At 39.7% G+C, this 20,622-nt stretch overlaps 1 protein-coding gene across 4 annotated transcripts in view; it reads left to right on the top strand.

Annotated features, from left to right (window-relative positions):
* The window catches only part of USP33 (ubiquitin specific peptidase 33), a 69,944-nt gene extending 52,738 nt beyond the window's left edge, over positions 1 to 17,206 (top strand). For 3 of the 4 annotated variants that reach the window (XM_025392437.1, XM_025392428.1, XM_025392416.1), the window contains exons 21-24: positions 1,021 to 1,129; positions 12,050 to 12,152; positions 15,263 to 15,331; positions 15,720 to 17,206. In XM_025392437.1, the coding sequence (XP_025248222.1) occupies positions 1,021 to 1,129; positions 12,050 to 12,152; positions 15,263 to 15,331; positions 15,720 to 15,877 (439 nt within the window). In that variant the 3' untranslated portion in view covers positions 15,878 to 17,206. Of the gene's footprint in view, positions 1 to 1,020; positions 1,225 to 12,049; positions 12,153 to 15,262; positions 15,332 to 15,719 lie in introns of those variants that run through there. The other variant, XM_025392445.1, reaches the window with a different exon arrangement.
* Positions 17,207 to 20,622: the final 3,416 nt, after the last annotated feature.

Below are 20,622 nucleotides of genomic sequence, written 5' to 3'. Positions count from 1 at the left end.
TTTTTTTTCTTTTTTTTGAGACAAGGTCTTGCTCTGTTACCTAGGCTGGAGTGGAGTGGCATGATCTCGGCTCACTGCAGCCTCTACCTCCTAGGCTCAAGTGGTCCTCTCGCTTCAGCCTGCCAAGTAACTGGGATCACAGGCATGCATCACCATGTCTGGCTAATTTTGGGGTTTTTTTTTTGTAGAGATGGAGTTTCGCCATGTGCCCGGGCTGGTCTTGAACTCCTGGGCTCAAGCCATATGGCCGCCTCGGCCTCCCAAAATACTGGGATTACGGGCATGCACCACTGGGCCTGGCCTTAACAATGTAAATTTAAAAATTTTAAGATGGAGTCTCACTCTGTCACCCAGTCTGGAGTGCAGTGGTGTGATCTCGGCTCACTGCAACCTCTGCCTCCCAGTTTCAAGTGATTCTTGTGCCTCAGCCTCCTGAGTACCTGGGATTACAGGCGCATGTCTCCACGCCTGGCTAATTTTCATATTTTTAGTAGAGACGGGGTTTCACCATGTTGGCCAGGTTGATCTTGCAACTTCTGACCTTTATTTTAAAACATTTTGCGCCACTAATTTCCTACTAATTATGTTTTCTTTAATTAAATATTGAAAATAATTCATACATTCAATGCTTCTTAATTGAGAGGCCAGGGGAGGCCTTCATTTGATGAAAACTTGACTATAACTGTGATGTGTAATTTAACATTTATGTGTTGTATGATAATTTTTGAAATCACTTCTTTTACTTTGTTATTGACTCTAACATTTTGGAGCAGAAGTAAGGGAAAGTTGAAATATAGATAAAGCAAGTTAAGCAATAAACTGATAAAGTCACTGACCTTAATAAACATAATAACAAGTCCTTATATGGTTTTTGGTTTTTATATTACTTTGAGAATTTTATTAAGAGAATTTATTTTTACTGGGTATTTGGCCACTGACTTAAACGTTAGAAACAAACTTCCTAGAATAAGCTTTCTTAAGATTGCCATAATTTTAATTCTTAAATTTTTCATGCTTTAGGTATGGTGGAGGACCAGCTGTTAACCATCTGTACATTTGTCACACTTGCCAAATTGAGGCGGAGAAAATTGAAAAAAGAAGAAAAACTGAGCTGGAAATTTTTATCCGGGTAAAAAAGTGATGCTTTTTAAATTGATCTAGGATAAAGATGAAGACCTGACAATTATCAGAGCTATATGATATTAATAAAATGATTGGATGAAAGAGTTGTAATAGATTTCAAGTGTTCTAGGTGCATAATGGTGAATGACCTCAGGCAGTTCACTACAGTTCTGTTGAGTTATGTTCTCCCTTTGTGTTTTTTTTTTGTGTGTGTGTATGGGACAAAATCTTGCTCTGTCGCCTAGGCTGGAGTGCAGTGGTGCAATCTTGGCTCACAGCAACCTCTGTCTCCTAGGTTCAAGCGATTCTTCTGCCTCAGCTTCCCAACCCAACTGGCGTGCCCGACCATGCCTGGCTAATTTTTGTATTTTTAGTAGAGACAGGGTTTTGCTGTGTTGGCCATGCTGGTCTCGAACTCCTGACCTCATGTGATCCACTGTATTGGCCCCACGAAGTGCTGGGATTATAGGCATGAGTCACTGCGCTTGACCCCTTTGTGGGTTTTTGTTTTTATGGATTGACAATACTTTTTTTTTTTTTAAATGTATTGCCACTGGCAGAAATCTTATTGAAATGGAAAATTACAGGTTTTCTTAAGTTAGTATTGTCTGTAGTCTATCCAGACTGCATGTACTATTTTCATTCTTTTGTGAGATATATTATTGTTTTGTTTTTTGAGAGACTCCTGAGCTTATAAATATACCCATTTTTCACAAACTGAGCATATTATGAGGTGTCCCTTAATTGTAAGCAACAGAAAATGTGGTCATAAAATCAAAAGCACGAACAACCAGGTTTTATGGGCAAGGACTAGTCCCTTGCAATTATCGAGGTAGCAAGAAGTCTCTGCAGTGCTGCTGTCAGTAACATAGCTCCAACTATTTAAGACACTTGAAAAACTGGATCACTTGAGAGACATGTTCATTGATAAATCTACTGAGACACTATTATGGGGAGGAGTAATACTGCAAGAAAAAAAATTCTTTTAGTAAAAGCAGGGGAGAAGATATTAAGCAGATCAAAATAAGATGTCCAGTATGTTTCATATTATTCCTTTCCTGCACATGTGTAGACATACACGCACACCTGCTTTTCCTCATTGATTCAGGGCTTTTTTTGTGTCCTTGCCTAAAGTAAAGTAAATTTTACATAAAAAAAAGATATAGGTATAGATTTGTTTATTTTACATGGGCTTCATTTACTTCTTGAATCTAAGGAAGCAAACTTTAGTTGAATATTAAAAATAGTTTTTTCTATCAATGCTTAAATAATGGCGAATGACTGTGTCTGTCAGAGTTTGATTAATAGATGCTGTTCTAAGTATTTTGAATAGAATCAGAATATAGGGAATGAGAGCATTACATTACTATCGAAAGGACTGGGCAGTTGAGGCCAAGAAGACCACTGCTGACTTTCAGGAAATCTAGAAGTGGGATAGGGTTACCACATTGTGGGTGGGAGGAAAGCAGTGGCCAAGGATGGTGTTTTATAACCACACAGGGTAAAGATAACTTCTGTATAGTGAGTGGCATGAGCCCAATCAAGAGTGTTAGAGCCCAGGCAGAATGAGAAGGGATGCCCATATTGGCCTGACATTGGTGGCTACAAGGGTATAGCATAGTGGTGGTAGTGGCAGTGAGCGATTGGTTCCATATGGGAAAATGATCAAGTCATAAGTGTAATGAGTGCCAAGTTTCTCACTGTCAGATGAGGAAGTTTCAAATATGGAAAAAGAGAAAACTAAACTGTACCTTGTATTGTTATTGGATTGGAGTTATGGGTATCTTTGTGAACTCCTGATAATAACTGAGTAAATATGGACGTGTATGTGTGTGTGTGTGTGTGTATGTATGTGTGTGAGTATGCATGTATAGAAACTTAATATTTCTTAACTCTCACTGAAAGTGCCTTGGATCAATGATTACTCCAGTAGGATTGATCATACCTGGCTCTAGGATATATATATATCTCTATATATTTATATAGATATCTATATATATAGATTGATTACTCCAATCTATTGATTACTCCAGTAGGATTGATCATACCTAGCTCTCTAGGTCTATCTAGATAGATCTGTATCTAGATCTGTATATGAAATATAGATAGAGCAGGTTAAGCAATAAACTGATAAAGTCACTGACCTTAATAAACAGATACAGGTCTATCTAGATAGGCCTATATCTGGATAGATCTATATGTAACTTTATATATAGAGAGAATATGTTCTATATATATAGAGAGAGAATATGTTCAATTCAAACATGTATATAAAATATAGATACATATCTATAGATATCTATCTATACATATAGATAGATATCTATACCTATCTATGTATCTATATTTATATATTTCTGAATTTTATTTTAAAAGACAGGGTCTCATTCTGTCACCAGACTGGAGTGCAGTGGCTGGTCATAGTTCACTGTAACATTGAACTCCTAGGCTCAAGGGATCCTCCTGCCTCAGCATCCCGAGTAGCTAGGACTACAGATGCACACCACCATGTGTGACTAATTAAAGAAAAATTTTTTTTGTAGAGACAGTGTCTTTCTGTCTTGCCCAGTCTGGTCTCTAATTCTGGCCTCAAGCGATTTTCCTGCCTCTGCCTCCCAAAGCTCTGGGATTACAAGCATAAACTACTGTGCCTAGCCTCAAAATAAATTATAGTAATATACAACCTCATTAAATAAAATAGGAGATATTGCATCCATATTGGTATAAATAAATAAATGAATAAATGGAAAGGATGAGGAATGGAATGTTTACATCATTTCAACTTAACTCCCTTATTAAACACTTATTAATTACAAAGGGAAAAGACTAAGTTTCAGCAGAGAATCCTGACACTATCTCGATGAAGATAAAATGAGCATCATTAAAAATGAAACAAATCAATTAGTTGGGTATGCTGGTGTATGCCTGTAAGTTCCAGTTATTCAGGAGGCGAAGGCAAGAGGATCACTTGAGCCCAGGAGTTTAAGACTAGCCTGGACAATGTAGCGAGACTTTGTATCTTAAAAGAAAGAAAAAAAGAAATGAAACAAATCAGAATTATGTGCCAGAATAGTGTACAATTAGAAGAACATGGCACCACTTCTTTGATACACAGGTGGATAACCTGAATCTCAAATGAGGAAAGTCACAAACTCAAACTGAGGGACATTTTATAAAACAACAAACTATTTGGAAGAAAGGAACATCTGTTCAACTTATTCTGAAATCAAACTAGGTAAAGAAAATTTCTTTGTATACTTGGAGTTTTCCTGTAAGTTTCAGATTGCTTCAGAGTTAAAAAAAATTCAAAACTGCATAAAGCCCTTGGAAACGATTTCAGCTGTCTGCCTATGACAATGCTCAGAAACCTGAGAAGCTACTGCTACTATCAGGACCCAAGTGAATTATTCAAGAGGATGCCCAGAAGACACAGGATGCTGCTGTTAAAGATGTTAGCTGTGTACAATACTAAGTGAGATTGGATTCTTTGGAAGATGCTTAGAAGTGGTGGCAAAACCCTACTTATGCTATCTGTGGATGCCTCAAGACTGCCCAAAGCTGCCACCAGAGGGGGAAATCGTTTTTCTTTCTCTTATACCTTTCATATATTTCATATATCATGGTTATATATAGTCTGGCATACTACTGGCAATGGATCCTGTAAAATGTAGGCTTGTCTTCACAGAAGGGAGTATATGAATAAATGAAAACGATGTTCATTAACAGATAATACAGCACAGCCTACCCCTTTGTCAACCCAGCACCCATATGCACTTATACAACCAAACAACAGTGGCAACAATATCATGCTTCTGCCTGACGTAATACAACTAGGCTCCTGCACCAGTATGTGTTTCATTTGCCCTTTCCCCGTGTTTAGGAGACCCAAAGTCCCATCAGTCACTATACCTATTTCTAAATGATATTCATAAATCTTTTAGTTCAGACAGTATAGGCACGCTTTTCCCTGTTATACTTTGTGATCTAAAGAATGAACTATAGGCCGGGCGCGGTGGCTCAAACCTGTAATCCCAGCACTTTGGGAGGCTGAGACAGGCGGATCACGAGGTCAGGAGATGGAGACCATCCTGGCTAACACGGTGAAACCCTGTCTGTACTAAAAATACAAAAAAAAAAACTAGCTAGGCGAGGTGGCGGCGCCTGTAGTCCCAGCTACTTGGGAGGCTGAGGCAGGAGAATGGCATGAACCCGGGAGGCGGAGCTTGCAGTGAGCTGAGATCTGGCCACTGCGCTCCAGCTCGGGCGACACAGCGAGACTCTGTCTCAAAAAAAAAAAAAGAATGAACTATAATGTTAACCACCAATATACCTTATGATAGTAGTCAAATGAAAGGAAAAAAATAAATTGGTAGTTATTTCAACATCTGGTAAATATTTATAAATATGTACATGGAGCAAGGAAGAAATATGTATCTATAGCTAATCACTACTATTTCCTTATTTCCTCTGTTCTCAGCCAATACCTTGGCTGGTTGTAAATGTGTTTACCTCATAAAATAACCCAAGACCTTCATTTCTGAAGGGTTTGAACCCTTAGTAGTCTTGTCTGTATTAGATTTCTCTGAGTATGGAAATACTAAATGGTGCCTATAGTGGGTTGAATGGTGGTTCCCAAAAAGATACTTCCATACTCTAATCTCTGTAATTTAACCTTATTGGTGAATGTGACCTTACTTGAAAAAGGGGTATTTGCATATGTAAGGTTTTTTGAGATGAGATCATCCTCAGTTGTCTGAATGGGCCCTAAATCCAGTAAGTGACCTTTCACAGAGATACACAGCAGAGAGATACACAGAGAAGAGGTGAAAATCATGAAGATGGAGGCAGAGGTTGGAATGATACAGCTGCAAGGTAGAAGCTTTAGAAGCATGATAGGCAAGGAATGAGTCTTCCCCTAGAGCCTCTACAGGGAGAATGGTTCTGCTGACACTGGGATTTTGGATTTCTGGTCTCCAAAACAGAGAGAATGAATACCTTTTCATTTTCCAAATTTGTGGCACTTTGTTATAGCATTCCTCTGAAACTAATACAGTGGGTATAATCTGGTTTCCCAACATAATCCTCTGTTCCTATTATGTAGTAATGTAGTATTCATTTAATTTACCCTTTATAACTGGGATCAGTCATTGCAGCCAGTACTGTAACCTCCTCTTTGCTTGCTGATTCAGTGACATGAGAAACTCAAAATGGCCAGGGGGCTGTCTCAACTTTCAGTCCAGTCAAATTGTTGTTGTGTTCCCTCGGGATACAAATCTTCCACATTTAGTAGAGGCCGAAGTTGTGAGTGTGGGAAGCAAAACTTTTGTGAATATGTCAGTAGGTAGTAGTAGATGAGCTCTCTTATTTCCTTTACCTGATTCCTAGGTTTATGTATTCTGGTTATGGGAAAAACCACCATATATTGGTATCTAATTTGGAGCATATACATCTTTGTGTAAGATAGTACCAAACTCACAAAGTGTTGCCACCCACACAAAAAAACTAAGTCCAGTAGGCCAACATCTTTTGCAAATGATAGCACATGGTAACATCAGTGAATTTTATGAAAGTAAGCCTATTTCTTCATTTCTTTTGTGTAAAATGAATTCCAAGGTCAGAGCCAGTGTAGGATATTATGGTTATGAATGAGTCATTCACTAAGTCCAAGAATAGTGGTACTTGGTAAAACACTGAGTTAGGAAGGTAGACCTAAATCCAGTGTAAGTTATAGGTGTTTAAAAATCATGTGTCATCAAAGGACTCGTATCCAGACTATATAAAGAACATACAACTCAATAAGTAAACAAATATTCCAAATGGAAAATAGGCAGAAGATTTGAATAGAAATTACCCTTAAGAAGATAGCGCTGATAAGCACATAAAAAGTACACAGTCTCAGTCATTAGGGAATTCCTATGAATATCGATGAGGATGCAAAATGCTGTGTGCCAAATGATAAACAGTTTGATAATTTCTTGTAGGTTCAACTCCTAGTACATGACCCAGCAATCCCACTCTTAGGTATTCATTCCAGAGAAATGAAAATTTATATTAACATAAAACATGTAAACAAATGTTTATGGCAGTATTGTTCATAATTGCCCAAAACTAGAAACAATTGAAATGTCTATCATCTGACAAATGGATAAACAAAATGTGTTATAGTTGTATAATAAAATGCTACTCAGCAGTAAAAAGGTCATGGCATACTGATCCATGCAGCAACATGGACAAATATTAGAAACATTATGCCAAGTGTAAGACAGACATACAACAGACTATATAATGTCTTACTCATTTATGTGAAATTTCTAAAAAGGGAAAAAGTGTAGAGACAAATGATTAGCAATTTCAAGGAACAAGAGAAGGGGAACTGATTGCAAACTGGTGCAGGACAGCTTTTGTGGGTGTTGGAGGGCTCTAAGCTGGATTGTGGTGACAGTTGCACAACTGTAAATTTACAGAAAACCTTTGAAGTCCACACGAAGAGTGGGAGGATTATACCTTAATAAAAATTTTTTTTTTTTTTTTTTTTTTAAAGCAAATCTGGGACTGGGCAAGGTGGCTTATGCCTTTCTTGCACTTTGGGAGGCTAAAGAGGGAGGATTGCTTGAGCCTAGGAGTTGGAGATTACAGGGAGCTCTGACCATGACCCTGTACTCCAGCCTGGGCAACAGAGCAAGACCCTGTCTTTAAAAATAAATAAAATTGACCGGGCTCAGTGGCTCACGCCTGTAATCCCAGCACCTTGGGAGGCTGAGGCAGGCGGATGACTTGAGGTCAGGAGTTCAAGACCAGCCTGGCCAACATGGTGAAACCCCATCTCTACTAAAAATACAAAAATTAGCCAGGTGTGGTGGCGGGCACCTGTAATCCCACCTACTAGGGAGACTGAGGCAGGAGAATTGCTTGAACCAGGAAGGTGGAGATTGCAGTGAGTTGAGATCACACCACTGTATTCCAGCCTGGATGACAGAATGAGATTACGTCTCAAAAAAAAAAAAAAAAAAAAGAAAAAGTGCAAACCTATGATTATTATTCTGTAATATTAGGGTTTATTTTTTGTTTGTTTTATTCAGGCCCCCCCCCTTTTTTTTTTAAACAAAGCACATGTGTGGACAGAAATAACACTGGAATATAAAAATAAGTGCCCTTGGTGGATTGGAAGCTAGGTGAAGTTTCTGAAAAACTGAAAAAGCAAATAGGATCAGATCAAAGAAGCAAGCAAGTGCCACAGGAAATGACTATAAGGGCTTTAATCTTGGAAATGGCAGATACCGTGATGACCCTAGCATTCTACCTGTTGCACTGTACCAGGCAGCAAGCATAAAGGTATCTGCCTAGGTAGAGCAGTGAATGTAGACGTGTGAAGTATGATTGATATTCAGGGAGGTACATCAGGAAATTGTATCCTAAATAACAAAACAAAACCTCAGTACATGGGTTGATTGAATGGCAAAATAAATACTATTGGAGAGCAAATTAGTATGCTGGAAGATGTAGCGGAAAGATTTCTCCCAAGGTAAAGCACAAAAAGATAAGCAGACAGAAGGAAGAAAAGTTTTGACATGTTGAATAGCTATAGGATCCAATATTTTTCTATTATGTATTTTTTAAAAGAGAACAGGGTGAGAACTACATTTAGAGTAACCATTTAGATAAATTTCTCAGAACTAGAGAGAAACACATCCTTAAATTAATGAGGTAACTGTGCTTAACTAAATTTTAAAAAGCTTCTACCTAAACACATAGGAAGTAACTTAATACCAAAGATAAAGTAAGTCCTGAAAGTGTTTAAACATGGTAGTGGTATGAATTTAATGGTTGTTATAATTCAGCATCTGGCAGATTCAGTCTGACGTTACATTTTAGAAATCTCAGTTCTCTAGGGATAAGTTTCTCACCACAGAAAGCCCCAACTTTAATTCCATGCCTTGAGACAAATATGCCTTGATTTCTTTGTTAACCATCAGAGACTGCCACAGCATTTTACATTTCATTGTTCCACTGAAGCAGCTAGCTACTTTGTGTCCCAGAAAGATCTTTGCCCTCAGAGAGCTTATGTATACATACATACACACACGTACACATATATACACACACATACACACACACACTTTTTTTTTTTTTTTTTTGAGACAAGGGGTTGCTCTTTTGCCCGGGCTGGAGTGTGGTGGCATGATCACAGCTTTCTGCAGCCTTGATCTCCCACGCTCAAGAGATCCTCCACATCAGCCTCCTGATGAATAGCTGGGACTATAGGCATGTGCCACCACCCCCAGCTAATTTTTTTTTGTATTTTTAGTAGAGGTGGGGTTTACCATGTTGCCCAGGCTGATCTTGAATTTTCTGGTCTCAGGTGAGCCACTGTGCCATGCCAGAGCTTATATTTGATAAATACGTTATATATTATATTAAAAGGTGATGGGTACAATGGAAAGGGGAAACAATGAATAGAATCAGAGGCACCAAGATTATAGTGGTGAGTGGGAGGAGTCAGGTTGGAGTTTTATATTTTATTTTGATTTTATTTTATTTTTGAGATGGAGTATTGCTTTTTTGTCCAGGCTGCAGTACAGTGGCGTGATCTCGGCCCACTGCACCCTCCTCCTCTTGGGTTCAAGCAATTCTCCTGCCTCAGCCTCCCGAGTAGCTGGGATTACAGGCACCCACCACCACGCCTGGCTAATTTTTGTATTATTAGTAGAGATGAGGTTTCACCATGTTGGCCAGACTGGTCTTAAACTCCCCACCTCAAGTGATCCGTAAGTGATCTGTGACGCTGGGATTACAGGCATGAGCCACCGCGCCCAGCCCAGGTTGAAGTTTTAAACAGGATGGTCAAAATAGGACTCATTGAGAAGATGACATTTAAGCAAAGACTTAAAGGAGGTAAGGGAGATAGTCATTCACATACCTGCAAAAAGAAGGGTTACTGCAAAAGCCTTGTGAGGCAGGGGTGTATTTGTTTGATTCTGGGAATAACAAAGTGGCCAGTATGACCACCAGTGAAAAATGAGGAAGAAAGAAGATGAGGTCAGATTATGGGGTGAGATCATGGAGGTACTTCTGGGCTATTTTGATAAGGAAATCTGTGGACAATCACAGGGGGTTAATTTGATTAGAGGAATTATATAATCTGAACTTGGTTGTCTTTGTCCACAGGTAGTGTGTTCCATGGATTTAATTGCCCATCATGAGATATTTTTAGGAGTCTTATACACTGCTACAATTAGATTAATTCCAAATACCCTTAATTTTCCCAAGCCTCTTTTGCTTGTGCTTCTCTTTCTGTATCAGTTTTTCTGTCGCTTGAGTTTTTTTTAACTGGCTAACCTGGCAAAAAAGAAATTTACTAAGAATAAAAATTGAAAAACCATACCTCCAAAAGTTTGAGAACTAAGGTAGCCCTGAATATCTACCTGAATTGACATTGGAGTGATTCCATTCTAACCATTAGGTCACTTCTCTGAAGATTTTTATTTCTGGTAGAGTTGTGTATAGTTTGAGTCACATACCCATTCCTTAGGTCGAGGGCCGGAAGAGGGAATTGGTTTTTAGGGACTGTCCCACCGCTTTTTAGAATTTACCTATACATTTATGTATATTGCTTGTGAAATGACATGTAGAAGATCATTCATTGCAGCATGGCAGGTAATAGCAAGTTGTCTACCAGTATCTTAAGTAAACAAAGTATAGACTGTGGATATAATATGTGTACATAAATAAAGTTTATGCATTAGATTTTTTTTTTTTTGAGGCGGAGTCTCGCTCTGTCGCCCAGGCTGGAGTGCAGTGGCTAGATCTTGGCTCACTGCAAGCTCCGCCTCCTGGGTTCACGCCATTCTCCTGCCTCAGCCTTACAGGCAGCTGGGACTACAGGCGCCCGCCACCTCGTCCGGCTAGTTTTTTGTATTTTTTAGTAGAGACGGGGTTTCACCGGGTTAGCCAAGATGGTCTTGATCTCCTGACCTCGTGATCCGCCCGTCGCGGCCTCCCAAAGTGCTGGGATTACAGGCTTGAGCCACCGCACCCGGCCTATGCATTAGATTTTTAATAAATATGTGCAGTATTTATTGTTTTGAAGACTTTGTCTTGACCATCTTCATTTACCCAATCTTTATGCCCCTTTTATGTTTACTTGTTAAATTTTGAGACAGAACCTAGAATTGTTTATTCATATATGCTACCACATATCCTAGTACTAAGTTAGGGTACATCTTACTGTACCACTTTTTTTTTTTTTTTTTTTTTTTGAGACAGGGTCTTATTCTGTCACCCAGCCTGGAGTATAGTGGCACAATCATGGCTCACTGTAGTCTCAACCTTCTGAGCTCAAGTGATCCTCCTACCTCAGCTTCCCGAATAGCTGGGACTACAGGCACGAATCACCTCACACAGCTAATTAAAAAAATTTTTTTTTGTATAGGCTGAGTGCAGTGGCTCACGTCTATAGTCCCAGCACTTTGGGAGCCCGAGGCAGGTGGATCACTTGAGGCCAGGAGTTCAAGACCAGCCTGGCCAACGTGGTGAAAACCTCATCTCTACTAAAAATACAAAAATTAGCCAGGTGTGGTGGCAGGCACCTGTAATCCCAGCTACCCGGGAGGCTGAGGCTGGAGAATCGCTTGTATTTGGGAGGCGGAGGTTGCAGGGAACCCAGATCGTGCCATTGCACTCCAGCTTGGGCAACAACAGCAAAACTCTATCTCAAAAATAAATAAAAATAAAAAATATATATTTTTTTTTTTGTAGGGATGTTCTCACGATGTTGCCCAGGCTGGTTTTGAACTCCTGGGTTCAAAGACTCCTCCTGCCTCAGCCTCCCAAAGTGCTGAGTTATCAAACACTGAAGTGGAATGATTGTATTGTTTTGCCATAAAGCAAGTTTTAGATACTAGGTGATTGTTTTTTTTCCCCCATCTAGCTTAATAGAGCGTTCCAAGAAGAAGACTCTCCAGCTACTTTTTATTGCATCAGTATGCAGTGGTTTAGAGAATGGGAAAGTTTTGTGAAGGGTAAAGATGGAGGTAAGTGGTTGACTGAAAAAAATTTTTTTGGTAAATTATTTGTTGTTTTGTTTGACAAATATTTCTTGAATATCTATGTGCACTTGGGATTACACTATTGAACAGAAGAGAAAAAAATCCTGTCCTCAGGGATCTTCACGTTCTAGTTTATATTCTGTTGGTTTTAAATTTTGTGAAACTTATTTTATGAATTATAGCAGGAATAAGAGAACTGAACAAAGTAAATCTGTGATCTTAATATTGAAAAAATTTTGGAAATCTTTATAAGGAATAAGAGGTTGCTTAAGTTACGGTTTATTCAATACAGTGGACTTTTAAAGTAAAATTGTATAACAATATTTAATAATTTGAAAATAAGATGCTCTGATATGTGCCGGGCGTGGTGGCTCACGCCTGTAATCCCAGCACTTTGGGAGGCCGAGGTGGGTGGATCACCTGAGGTCAGGAGTTCAAACCAGCCTGACCAACATAGTGAAGCCCTGTCTCTACTAAAAATACAAAAATTAGCCAGGTGTGGTGGCAGGCACCTGTAATCCCAGCTACTCAGGAGGCTGAGGCAGGAGAATTGCTTGAATTCGCAAGGCGGAGGCTGCAGTGAACTGAGATCATGCCACTGTATTCCAGCCTGGCCAACAGAGCAAGACTTTGTCTTTAAACAAACAAACAGTGGCCGGGCGCGGTGGCTCAAGCCTGTAATCCCAGCACTTTGGGAGGCCGAGGCGGGTGGATCACGAGGTCAGGAGATCGAGACCATCCTGGCTAACATGGTGAAACCCCGTCTCTACTAAAAATACAAAAAACTAGCCGGGCGTGGTGGTGGGCGCCTGTAGTCCCAGCTACTCGGAGGCTGAGGCGGGAGAATGGCGTGAACCCGGGAGGCGGAGCTTGCAGTGAGCCGAGATCACGCCACTGCACTCCAGCCTGGGCGACACAGCGAGACTCTGTCTCAAAAAAAAAAAAAAAAAAACAACAAACAAAAAAAAGACATTCTGATATGTGAAAAAGGCTGCAACAATATGCCTGGTTAAAGCTTTTTTGTATTTATGTATTTACTTTTTAAAATTTTTAATTAATAGAGACAAGGTCTTACCTCTGTTGCCCAGGTTGAAGTACAGCAGCATGATCATGGCTCACTGCAGCCCTGACCTCTCAGCCCATGCGATCCTCCTACCTCCATCTCCTGAGTAGTTGTACTACCACACTTGGCTAATTTAAAAATTATTTTAAAAAATTAATTGTAGAGATATGGTCTCACAGTGTTGCCCAGGAACTCCTGTGCTCAAGGAATGCACCCACCTTGGCCTCCCAAAGTGCTGAATTACTGAGTTCTCTCTATATTGCCCAGGCTGGCCTCAAACTCCTGGGCTCCAGTGATCCCCTTGCCTGAGCCTCCTGAGTAGCTGGGACTATAGGTGCACACCACCTTATCTGACTTTTCTACACTTTTAAAAAAAAATGTATTTTTATTTTGTAAGTTCCAGCATACATGTGCAGGATGTGCAGGTTTGTTACATAGGTAAACATGTGCCATGGCGATTCACTGCACCTATCAACCCATTACCTAGGTATCAAGCCCAGCATGCATTAGCTGTTTTTCCTGTTGCTCTCCCCCCCCTCATACCCCAGCCCCCCACCAACAGGCCCCAGTGTGTGTTCTCCTCCCTGTGTCCTTGTGTTCTCATTGTTCAGCTCCTGCTTACTAGTGAGAACATGCAGTGTTTGGTTTTCTGTTTCTGCATTAGTTTGCTGAGGATAAGGGCTTCCAGTTCCATCCATGTGCCTGCATAGGACATAATTTCTTTCCTTTTTATGGCTGCATGGTATTCCATGGTATATATTTACCACATTTTCTTTATCCAGTCTATCATAGATGATCATTTAGGTTGATTCCCTGTCTTTGCTGTTGTGAATAGTGCTGCCATGAACATATGTGTGCATGTATCTTTATAACAGAATGAATTACATTATTTTGGATATATACCTAGTAATGGGATTGCTGGGTCAAATGGTATTTCTGGTTCTAGGTCTTTGAGGAATCGCCACACCGTCTTCCACAATGGTTGAACTAATTTACATTCCCACTAACAGTGTAAAAGTGTTCCTATTTCTCCACAGCCTTGCCAGCATCTCTTGTTTCTTGACTCTTTTTTTTTTTTTTTTGAGGTAGAGGCTCACTTTGTCGCTCAGGCTGTAGTGGAGTTGGTGAGATCTCAGCTCACTGCAACCTCCTCCTGGGTTCAGGCGATTGTCCTGCCTCAGCGTCGTCTTTTGAGAAGTGTTCATGGTCTTTGCCCACTTTTTAATGGGTTTTTTTTATTGTAAATTTGTTTAAGTTTCTTTTACAGCTTTTGATGATGACCATGTGGTTCACTTTTGCCTTAAATTTTAAAAAGAATGTATTTAAACACTTTCCTTTATAATGCTTTTATTGTTTTTAGTGTTACTTTGATAATCTGAAGCACATTAATTGTATAATTTCTTTAAAGTTACAAAGGAATTGCTATTTTTTAGCATTAGTGGTACATTTTGACTTGTAATCCCCAAACGGAGAGTTAAAAAATAATTTCTGTTAGACTGTGATGGTTGTGAACAAGCCTCTCTTATCTTCTTTCCTGGTTCTGTTTTGGGGGAACTAAGAACTAAAAACGAAGAAGCTCAGGAGAAGACATTAAGAATTAACCATAGGCCAGGCGCGGTGGCTCATGCCTGTAATCCCAGCACTTTGGGAGGCCGAGGCGGGCGAATCATGAGGTCAGGAGTTCGAGACCAGCCTGACCAACATGGTGAACCCCATTTCTACTAAAAAAAACAAAGCAAAAATTAGCTGGGCGTGGTGGCATGTGCCTGTAATCCCAGCTACTCAGGAGGTTGAGGCAGGAGAATCACTTGAACCTGAGGTGGAGCTTGCAGTGAGCTGAGGTCGTGCCACTGTACTCCAACCTGGACGACAGGGCGAGACTCCATCTCAAAAAAGAAAAAAAGATTAATAATTTGGCTAAGAAATAACCAATCTGATAATATAGTTACAGGTCACAATTTTGTCAAGCACAAAATTACACAATTTTTGTTACATTTCTTTGAAAAATACATTTTGATATTTTTTCCTTTAGATCCTCCAGGTCCTATTGACAATACTAAGATTGCAGTCACTAAATGTGGTAATGTGATACTTAGGCAAGGTAAGTTTGACTTGTATTTCAGCTGTTACTTGTGAGTGATTTGTCACTGTTAGAAATATGTTATCATTAGTCATCTATAGTACTCTTTTAGCCAGCTGAAGAATGTAATCCATACATTAACTAGGGGCAAATAATGGAAAGCAGACACTATTTTTTTTATCTGAGGAAAAGTCTTAAGGCTGTTGGTAAGAGCTAAGAAAAAGCATCTCTGACATTTTAAGACAAACCATATGTTGCAGCTTATAACAATATGGGCTGGTAGTCTGCGGATTCATGTTCCAAAAGTTCTCAATTATCCCTAGAAGATTCATGCTGGGGGGTACATTATGAAAGCTTTTGCAATATGAATGTAGGTTTGTAAACATTATTTCTTCTACATAATTTTAAGGAGCAGATTCTGGCCAGATTTCTGAAGAAACATGGAATTTTCTGCAGTCTATTTATGGTGGAGGTCCTGAAGTTATCCTACGACCTCCGGTTGTTCATGTTGATCCAGATATACTTCAAGCAGAAGAAAAAATTGAAGTAGAAACTCGGTCTTTGTAATTTTTAGGATGTAGAGAGTTCTCATGAGGAATCATTTTCACGTCCCCTGACATGTACACATGCGAAAACATTCCTAAAAGCGTGTTTATTTTCTTTGTTTTTTTTTTCATCATTTATCCCATTTATTTCTTCTTAGTGGGCATTATGGAAGAATATATTAAAATGTGTAATATACCACAGGTTGGTATATTTAATTTTAAATACTTACCATAAAGTCTTTCAGTGTAATTTTTCTTTGAGACAGAGTCTTCCTCTGTCACCCAGGCTGGAGTGCGGTGGTGCGACCTCTGCTCACTGCAACCTCCGCCTCTTGGGTTCAAGCGATTCTCCTGCCTCAGCCTCTTGAGTAGCTGGGATTATAGGCACCTGCCACCACGCCCGGCTAATTTTTGTATTTCAGTAGAGATGTGGTTGCACCATGTTGGCCAGGCTGGTCTCAAACTCCTGACCTCAGGTGATCCATCCACCTTGGCCTCCCAAAGTGCTGGGATTACAGGTGTAAGCTACAGCGCCTGGCCCAGTGTAATATTTTTGAAAGAGGAGAGACAATTGTGAAATCAGTAGATTATCTTTAATCTTTGTACTACATGCAGATCCATAGTATCCTTTGTAGTGTTGTAAATACTTTTACTTTGAAAACTTTTTCATTACCCTAAATCACCGTAACTCTGACCAGTCTTTCAGTTCTCCAAAAGCCTAATTTAATTGTGTAGTTTTGTCATGGCTTCATATAATAAAGAGCCTATTTTAAGTTGAAAGTAGTAGTCAGAAAATTGTTAATTTCCTAAAGCTCAGGAAACTAGAGTGTCACTTTTTTTGCACTGCAACATATACACTAGCTTATTAAAATTTACAAAATGTCTTTTTGAATGTATCAAGGATGTATTTAGTTTGAGTGGAATTTGTCAGCAAATATCAGTAACTTATTGCCGCTTATATTGTACAATGTTAAACTTCAATTCCTGTAACTCTGGTTAGTATTAATGTCAATAACTAAAAAACTTAGAGTTAGTTTTAGGGCACTTTTTATTTTGAGAGCATGAAGTGTGGAATGTGTCACTGCGATTGGTGATAAAACTGAGGCCACTTGTAGCTTGATTTTTAAAATGAAATAGATTAAGTCTTTTTGAATAATATAGTATGCACTGCTGTTTGCTTGATTATGTAATGTCAAAAGTTTAACTATATTCCAAGTACGAAAACATACTGGATTACATTGAGGATGTTGAATAGCATTCATGATGGCTTTGTTTTGGTTTGGGGCAGCTGTCACCAGCTAAAGCAATGTTGTTAAAATTAGCTCAATAAAAATGATTTTAAAATGTAAAACTTGAATGTTGAATTTATTTGATAGATGTTAAAGGTAAAAGGTATAAAGTTTGTTAATATTAATACCTTCTTGCTGTTTCTATTTTATTTGATTTCTGTATTCTTTTGAGACAGAGTCTCACCCTTGCCCAGGCTGGAATGTAGTGGCACAGTCTTGGCTCACTGCAACCTCCACCTCCTGGGTTCAAGTGATTCTCCTGCCTCAGCCTCCCAAGTAGCTGGGGTTACAGGCATGAGCCACCACGCCCAGCTAATTTTTGTATTTTTAGTAGAGATGGGGTTTCGCCATGTTGGCCTGACTAGTTTGGAACTCCTGACCTCGGGTGATCCACCTGCCTTGGTTTCCCAAAGTGTTGGGATTACAGATGTGAACCACTGTGCCCAGCCAGTTTATTTTAAAATTTTTATTTATTTTGAGACCGGGTTATGAGACTGGCTAATTTTTATCTTTTTTTTTGGTAGAGATGAGGTTTCACCATTTTGCCCAGGCTGGTTTCAAACTCCTGGGCTCATGTGATCCAGCCACCTCGGCCTCCCAAAGAACTGGGGTTATAGGTGTGAATCACTGCACCCAGCCTCTTATTTCTTAATCAGAAGTATGCAAACAAGTCATTCAGTGTAGTAAAGTCGGTTTTTATTTATTATTTTAGTTTTTTTAGACAGGGTTTCTCGAGCTCTGTCACCCAGGCTGGAGTGCCCAGCATTGAATACAGCTCGCTGCAGTCTCCATCTCTTGAGATCAAGCGATCCTGCCACCTCAGCCTCCTGAGTACCTGAGACCACAGGTGTACACCACCACACCTGGATAATTTGTTTTATTTTTTTGTAGAGACAAAGTCAGACTTTATTGCTCGGGCTGGTCATCAGTGTAGTAAAATTTTGATGTTTAATGAAATGAATTTTAATAAGCAGCCATTTAAGATCTACTTGAAGTTTGTAAAAATATATAGTGAAATATGATTCTATGATCTTCGTCACGGTCTGAATGTTATTGATTTTTTGTGAATCACCAGAATTTAGTGTAATGCCTAGTATTTAGTGGTTAATCAAAAAAGATTTGTTTTTAATGATTGTTATTTATTGAAACTTAGATTGTTTCAGTCATTTTACTAAAGTGCTTATATATATATATATAGCCACCATGACCAGCCAATTTTTTTTACATTATAATTGTCAAAATACATAATATGTTAAGTACAGGGCTAGCAATACCATAGACTCGGAGCTAAAGATTGATCAATGTGTTGACAGATGTGGGATGAAATAAATAGTTTCTGTAAGGATGATTTTCCTAGAAGTACTTAAGCTGAGAATTAGGCAAATTGCAGTCAAAGGCTAGTGAGAGCCTATATGTGTTAAGAGTCTATTGATTTATAGGCTGTGCATGGTGGCTCATGCCCTGTAATCCCAGCACTTTGGGAGGCCAACGTGGGTGGATCACTTGAGGTCAGGAGTTCGAGACCAGCCTGACCAACATGGTGAAACCCCATCTCTACTAAAAATACAAAATTAGCTGCGTGTGGTGGCATGTGCCTGTAATCCCAGCTACTCAGGAGGCTGAGGCAGGAGAATTGCTTGAACCCGTGAGGTGGAGGTTGCAGTGAGCTGAGATCATGCCACTGAACTCCAGCCTGGGCAACAAGAGCAAAACTCCGTCTAAAAAAAAAAAGAAAAAAGAGTCTTGATTTATAATATGAAGGTGATTACTTAAATTCAAATCCTAGTAGCTATATTAACTATGATTTGGAACAATATTTAAAGTTCTCTGATTTCCAGTTTTCTTCATTTGCTAAATGAGAATGTTATAGTTTGGGCTTTCCAGGAGGCAGACACTGAGATAGTGTTAATGCATGCATATAATTTGTTGGCGAATAACACAGATGAAAGAAAATGAGAGAAACAGGATTGAGCAGGAGGAGTAACCAGAATGATGCAGACCTGACAAATTCTCTGCCGGGCCCATAAGGCAATATGGAGCTAAGATTACCCATTGGAGGAGCCCTGCATTGGACAGAAATGACTAGGCCCTTGTACTGTCACTAGGCCTTGTTCTGTCACTGACTAGTGGCTACCTGGAAAAGAGAATAAACTCAGCTTGACCCTGATGGAGCTAACAGAGATTGTCACCCACCCCTCTTCCTCTCAGCTGCACAGCAAGTGCTTTCTAGAAGAGGAGTCTGAACAGCAATCTTCATGTCTGCCACACTCAATCATAGGATTATGATAATTATGTGTATTGTTATATATAATATATACAACATAATTGACACTCGGTGGTGTAATTCATCATTCTTTTCAAAATGTGTAATTTTTTTTTTTTTTTTTTTTTGAGATGGAGTCTCTCTGTCGCACAGGCTGGAGTGCAGTGGTGTGATCTCGGCTCACTGCAACCTCTGCCTCTCAGGTTCAGGCGATTCTCCTGCCTCAGCCTCCTGAGTAGCTGGGACTACAGGCGCACGCCAGCATGCCTGGCTAAATTTTTGTATTTTTAGTAGAGACAGGGTTTCACCATATTGGTTAGGCTGGTATCAAACTCCTGACCTCAAGTGATCCGCCCGCCTCAGCCTCCCAAAGTGCTGGGATTACAGGTGTGAGCCACCACACGCTAGGCCCAAAATGTGTGATTTCTAAGGATGCAACATTAGTTATGTAAGAGTCCTGTCAAAAATATTTAATGTGGATCTAAGAAGAGAAGCAAGATAACTTTTTATATTTACATTTCAATAGTTTTAAGGGTACAGGTGGTTTTTGGTTACCATGGATAAATTCTTTAGTGGTGATTTCTGAGATTTGGTGCACTAATCACCCGAGCAGTGTACATTTTACCTAATATGTAGTCTTTTATGCCTCAGCATCTCCCAAGTTTACATCCCGGTTCCCAAAGTCCATTATATCACTCTGATGCCATCGCATCCTCATAGCTTAACTTCCACTTGTGAGAACATATGACATTTGGTTTTCCATTCCTGAGTTACTTAGAATACCAGTTCCATCCAAGTTGCCGCAAAAGACATTATTTCATTCCTTTTTATGGCTGAGTAGTATTCCATGGTGTATATATACCACATTTTCCCTTTTTTTTCCCTTGAGACAGAGTTTCACTCTTGTTGCCCAGGCTGGGGTGCAATGGTGCAATCTTGGCTCACTGCAACCTCCACCTCCTGGGTTTGAACAATTCTCCTACTTCAGCCTCCTGAGTAGCTGGGATTACAGGTGCCCACCACCACGCCCAGCTAATTTCTGTATTTTTAGTAGAATCAGGGCTTCACCATATTGGCCAGGCTGGTCTCGAACTCCTGACCTCAGGTGATCCACCCGCCTCGGCCTCCCAAAGTGCTGGGATTATAGGTGTGAGCCACTGCGCCCATATACCATGTTTTCCTTATCCATTTGTTGGTTGACAGGTACTTAGGTTG

The sequence above is a fragment of the Theropithecus gelada genome, chromosome 1 (genome assembly GCF_003255815.1).
Source record: "Theropithecus gelada isolate Dixy chromosome 1, Tgel_1.0, whole genome shotgun sequence".
Lineage (NCBI taxonomy): Eukaryota > Metazoa > Chordata > Mammalia > Primates > Cercopithecidae > Theropithecus > Theropithecus gelada.
Note: the sequence above shows the minus strand (reverse complement) of the source record. Positions and strands in the feature narration are given on the sequence as shown.